The sequence below is a fragment of the Cebus imitator genome, unplaced genomic scaffold (assembly GCF_001604975.1).
Source record: "Cebus imitator isolate Cc_AM_T3 unplaced genomic scaffold, Cebus_imitator-1.0 Scaffold6, whole genome shotgun sequence".
NCBI classification, from domain to species: Eukaryota; Metazoa; Chordata; class Mammalia; order Primates; family Cebidae; genus Cebus; species Cebus imitator.
The window spans coordinates 12,271,607-12,277,817 of NW_016107321.1; the positions used below are offsets into that span (position 1 = coordinate 12,271,607).

Here is a 6,211-nt window from a genome sequence, read left to right on the forward strand (position 1 = left end):
CCCTAACAGTGTCTTTGGTTTTTCTCTTATTTGCAGGGCTATTGAAAAAACATATGTAAGAATTTGATAAGAAATGTGTAAATGTGACTCTGGTGAACAGATCTATCACCACTTTCCACAAGTTTCTTTCTCCAGTCAGGTGTCAGGTAGAACATTCAGAACAGTAAAGCAGGGAGCCAACCACTGACCACCACAGTGCAGTCAGGGACATCAATTCAGGTTCCTGTGAAGTCTGGAAAGGTGATGTGAAGGAATGCAGTGAGTTCCAGGCTAACTATGGTAACAGGAGAACTGAGTGGTCCTGCGTCATGTCTGGAAGAAGGGAGCAAATAGTTCCAACTAGAGTAACCTCAGTGAACTGCAAGAACCATGATCCCAGGTTTTCTAATTTATCAGGAAAAGCCAGTCATCTGGACTTTTATTAAAATGTGATTAATGTTTAAAATTCCTTTAAATTATGTATTAAATAAGGCAGGCAGTTGACTACTCACATTATTGTTCAGAATTAGGTCCTGATACCTCATTGTAGAAAGTAACTTACTGAGAGTTTTTTGAAATTTATTTCCAAATAATTCAAACTTTTTTTTTTTTTTTTGAGACAGTCTTGCTTTGTCGCCCAGGCTGGAGTGCAGAAGCATGAACTCAGCTCACTGCAACCTCCACCTCCCAGGTTCAAGTGATTCTGCTGCCTCAGCCTTCTGAGTAACAGGGACTATAGGCACATGACACCAAGCCTAGCAATTTTTTTGTATTTTTAATAGCAACAGAGTTTCACCATGTTGGCCAGGCTGATCTGAAACCCCTAACCTCAGGCTATCTGCCCACCTAGGCTTCCCAAAGTGCTGGGATTATAGGCATGAGCCACTGCGACTGGCCTCAAATTTTTTTTTTTTAAACATCTGTGAGCTGCATATTAATCCACTTTGGCTACCATAGCAGAATATCACAGACTGGGTGGCTTAAACTATTGATTTTGTCACAGTTTTGGAGGCACAAAATCCAAGATCAAAGTTACTCAGGGTTGTTTTCCGGGGAAGCTTCTCTTCCTGGCTTGCAGACAGTTCCCTTCTCTTTGCGCCCTTGCTTGACATTTTCTACATGTGAGTGTGGAGGGAAAGATCAATCTTTTGTATCTCTCCACCTTTTTTGGTATTCATTATTATTATTATTATATTTTAAGTTCTGGGATACATGTGCAGAACATGCAGGTTTGTTGCATAGGTATACAAGTGTGCTTTGCTGCATCCATCAACCTGTCATCTACATTAGATATTTCTCCTAAAGCTATCCCTCCCCTAGTCCCCCACTCCTTAACAGACCCCAGTGTGCGATGTTCCCCTTTCTGTGTCCATGTATTCTCATTGTTCAACTTCCATTTATGAATGAGAACATGAGGTGTTTGGTTTTCTGTTCCTGTGTTAATTTGCTGAGAATGATGGCTTCATCCAGGTCCCTGCAAAGAACATGAACCCATCCTTTTTTATGGCTGCATAGTATTCCATGGTGTATATGTGCCACATTTTCTTTATCCAGTCTATGATTAGTGGTATTTGGGTTGGTTCCAAGTTTTTGCTATTGTGAATAATGCTGCAGTAAACATATGTGTGCATGTGTCTTTATAGTAGAATGATAATCCTTTGAGTATATACCCAGTAATAGGATTGCTGGGTCAAATGGTATTTCTATGTCTAGATCCTTGAGGAATCACCACAGCATCTTCCACAATGGTTGAACTAATTTACACCCCAACCAACAGTGTAAAAGTGCTCCTATTTCTCCACATCTTCTCCAGCATCTGTTGTTTCCTGACTTTTTCACGATTGCCATTCTAACTTGCATGAGATGATATCTCATTGTGGATTTGATTTTCATTTCTTTAATGACCAGGGATGATGAACAGTTTTTCATATGTTTGTTGGCTGCATAAACATCTTCTTTTGAGAAGTGTCTGTTCATATCCTTTGCCCTCTTTTTGATGGAGTTGTTTGTTTTGTTCTTGCAAATTTGTTTAAGTTCCTTGTGGATTCTGGATATTAGCCCTTTGTCAGATGGATAGATTGCAAAATTTTTCTCCCATTCTATAGGTTGCCTGTTCACTCTGATGATAGTTTCTCTTCATCTTTTTTGAGAACACTAATCTCCTTGGGCCCAGCATGGTGGCTCACTTCTGTAATCCTAGCACTGTGGGAGGCCAAGGCCCCTGGATCGCTTGAGATCAGGAGTTCGAGACCAGCCTGGCAAACATGGCGAAACCCCACCTCAACTAAAAATACAAAATTAGCCAGGTGTGGTGGCACATGCCTGTAGTCCCAGCTACTCGGGAGGCTGAGGCAGGAGAATTGCTTGAACCTGGGAGGTAGAGGTTGCAGTGAGCCGACTGCAACTCCTTCCTGGGTGACAAAGACTAGTCTCAAAAAAAAAAAAATGGGGAGAATACAGATCTTATTGGATTAAGGACATGCTTATGAACTAATTTAATTTCAATTATCTCTTTAAAGACCCATTCTCCAAATACAGTCACATTGGGAGTTACATTTAAAAATGCAAATTTTAGAGGGACACAAATCATAATTCGTTCTCTATAAGCCTCTGTCTTATAAACTCAGACTTCTCCAGATTACATGGGCCAGGCACAATGGTCTAGTCCAGAATTCTCAAGTGCTAATGTGCATCAGAATCACCTGAAGGTTTGAACACACTTTCCGGAGCCTCACTTCCTTAGTATCTGGTTTAATAGGTCCAAGGTAAAGTCTCAGATTCAATATTCCTAACGAGTTTCCAGGTGATGTGCTTGCTGCTACTCTGGCATTCACACTTTGAGAACCACTGACTCAGTATCCTTCTGCTCTGGTTTTATCTGTCAATATGGCCCCATCTTCTTTCTGGCTTCTGGAAATTCTTCAGTCTCTTTGGATGTCTCTCTATTGGCCATCCTACCCTCCTAGGCTATTAAGAGTATATTGTAAGTTCAATAGGATTTTGCAAGAGATGAGAGGTTAAATAAACAGACAAACCAAGCTGTGCTCCCTAACTCATTGTGAGACACATAGTAAGGGCAGATAATCAAGAAAAATATTTTTCTTTGCAAGTTAGGCAAAAGATCCTTTAGCTTCTGTAATAAATTGAATATATTAACAATGTACAATTCCAAGTACAATTGGAACTGGGTTGAGGTAGGATATTCAAATTATATTCAATAGCATTTTTTTAAAAAGATACCCAAGGAAAAGGAAGCAATCTGTCCCCTATGAATTGCATTAATCTTGTGGTTATTAGGATATATTATAAATTTTTGGTGTATGTATGTTAAAATGGATGTGGAGAAAATTCTGGAGAAGTGGTACAATGAAGCTTTCAAAATGATCGGAGTGATCATAATAGATTCTTTTATAAAAAGTTAAAAAATACTGGTGCTCTTTGTTTTCCACAAACATATATTAAATGTCTTCTACTGCTCAATTCAAAACAAGTAGATATACGAGTTTATAGTCTATGTCAGTTCTCAATTTTTGTTTCTGTCATTGAACCTGATGAATGAACTTCACCAGTGAGACAAAAATCCCATAGGCATACCTCAAATAGCTTACAATGATTTTTGTGCTAGTTTTTACTCCACCCCTGTGATGTAAAACAAGTAAATTTAAACTTTCAAGAGTAAAGTATTTGTGAAATGATTTTGCATCTGACAAAAGTATTTAAGTAAAAAATGTACAAATACCTGAGCTTTTTAGTAATAACACACTTCATGAAATCTTGGCTGGAAATTATTGAGCTAGAAGTCTGAGGAGTACTTTATATTATTTTTCTTAATTTGTTTAGGAATTATAAAAATGGTGTTTTTCATGGTAGGCTATAGAAATTGAGTGAGGTAGACTTACACATGTAAGTCCATTTTGTTGGGTCTTAGTAAATAAGTTTGTAGTAGCTGGGAAAACATTAACATGAATAATTGGGGACAATTGTACATAGATTGATGTCTCTCCTGAATATTTTCTATGTCATTGCCCCAAAGCAGGGAACTGAATGCTAATAGACTCCATTTTGCTATTTCTTGCCTTTCCTTTGTTTTTCTTTAAAATGTATTACCACAGTTAGATTCTAAACTGACTACCTACCTCTTTATTCCCTTTGAACAAATAACGCTGATTTTGAAAGATGATTTATGTATATCTATTATCTTCTTCCTTTGTTTTTCATGTCAGTCCATGCACAGAGGATCACCGGTTAGTACAAAGTTTAGAATTCTTAACTCCTGATTTTTATAGGTAAAAGGGAACATAAGTTTCATGCTATTTGGTACAAACTTCAAAGTAAGTGCATTTTCTTAAACTTCTCATTCCAGTTTATTTTAAGCTCCAGTCAACCTCTAAGTATAAAGAATAACACTTATTTCTGTTTGGCATTTTTGTTGGTAATTCCCTGCATGTTATATTTTTTCAACTTTAAACAAAAGAAGTTTCTGAAATCCATTTTACAGTTTTTACTTTACACACCTAACAAATCCCCCTGAAATTTTCACTGAAACCATATGCTTGTTTGTTGCAATGCCTCACTCTACTTACTCCTGTGTACCATTACATAGGCATGATCAAATCTTATTGATGTCTACTAAAGGCCTAATTGTTATGTAATTAAATGAGTTATCATATTCCAGTACATTACTAGTACAGTTTCTCTTTTTTTAAACAGATTAAATTAGTCAACATTAACTCCACCGATATAGCTGATGGGCGACCCTCAATAGTTCTTGGATTGATGTGGACCATTATTCTGTATTTCCAGGTATTGTGCTACAGTTCCTTTTTTAGTTGATGCAATGTCTCGGAGGGAGAACATGGTAGACATTTTAATAATGATCTCATTTGTCATATATTTGGGGTTGATCCTTAACGTAGCAGAAATGTACCTTTCACACATACGTTGTTTCTGTGGTAGCAGAATTTCCTCTTTTCTCTTGCAAAGCTGTTGCACATGGAACTTTACTCCCCAAAGAACTCCAGCAGAGGTGCCCAGTCTGAAGTGAGCATCTCACAGTGGAGGTGAAATGTTGGTGCAGAAGGAGCTCAGGAAAATTTTGTTTTTTCTTTGGAAGGGAGCAGTTCTAAGCTCCTTGTAGACATGAAGGGAAGAAAGGAAGTTGCCATTCTATCCAGAATAATTGTTCTAACCATTAGGTTAGATTTTAGTTGATTAATTCATTCAGGTAATCTACAAATATGTATTCTTGTGTGTAAGATACAGCTAGGAGAGCAATGGGAAGTGCAAAGAAGAGTAAGATATCAATCATGCCCGTTAAGAGCTTGCATTTTGTCAGGGGTGTCAAAGGAGTTAACATAACTCATTTGTAGCTGGAAAAGTAAAATATCTGGGGAAATAACAACAAAGATAATGCTTATTTTTCTGCTGGCTGTTAACTCATAAACAGATCGAAGAGTTGACCAGCAACCTGCCCCAGCTCCAGTCTTTGTCCAGCAGCGCATCCTCCGTGGACAGCTTAGTTAGCTCTGAGACTCCCAGCCCTCCAAGTAAACGGAAGGTGACCACCAAGATCCAAGGGAATGCTAAGAAGGCTTTATTAAAGTGGGTTCAGTACACGGCTGGGAAGTAAGTATCAAGAGTTTGTCTAAATTTGAAACCGTTAAATAACTTGTGTTATGAATGTATTACCAATTACACCTTCTAATGATTGCAAAATGTGAAGAGACATTTGAATGAATGGCTTTGCTTTAGCACTTGTTTCGTTCTTTCCTTGAATTGGGATATAAAAACAAATCACCACTAATACTCTAGAAAAATGCTCTTATAAAATTATTTTTTCTTCATTCATGTGATTGGGCCTAATTAATTAAACTGATTAATCCTAAACTTTGATGAGTAGCATGAGGGCTAATTCTATTTAGGTCATTGTTTAGAGTTTCTGCTCCTATTAAATGATCTTTACACAAATAAATTTGAAGTTTAAACTTGGTTATCTCTTCATGAGAGATATTTGTGTTCTGCTTAAGAACAATGTGAACAAAAGTACCCATTCTAAAACAATTATGTTTGTTTTTATGTTCTGAAATTTTCTTTTTTTTTTCCCCCATTTATTTATTTTATTGTATTTTAGGTTTTGGGGTACATGTGAAGAACATGCAAAATTGTTGCATAGGAACACACATGGCAGTGTGATTTGCTGCCTTCCTCCCCATCACCTACATCTGGCATTTCT

General features: G+C 37.3%; 1 protein-coding gene across 15 annotated transcripts in view; it reads left to right on the forward strand.

The window, feature by feature from the left end:
- The window catches only part of SYNE1 (spectrin repeat containing nuclear envelope protein 1), a 529,474-nt gene that overhangs the window by 129,503 nt on the left and 393,760 nt on the right, over positions 1-6,211 (forward strand). For 12 of the 15 annotated variants that reach the window (XM_017537464.2, XM_037742153.1, XM_037742143.1 and 9 more), the window contains exons 6-8: positions 4,203-4,223; positions 4,690-4,782; positions 5,426-5,604. In XM_017537464.2, the coding sequence (XP_017392953.1) occupies positions 4,203-4,223; positions 4,690-4,782; positions 5,426-5,604 (293 nt within the window). The remainder of the gene's footprint in view (positions 1-4,202; positions 4,224-4,689; positions 4,783-5,425; positions 5,605-6,211) is intronic. The other 3 variants (XM_017537490.2, XM_017537502.2, XM_017537517.1) reach the window with 1 other exon arrangement.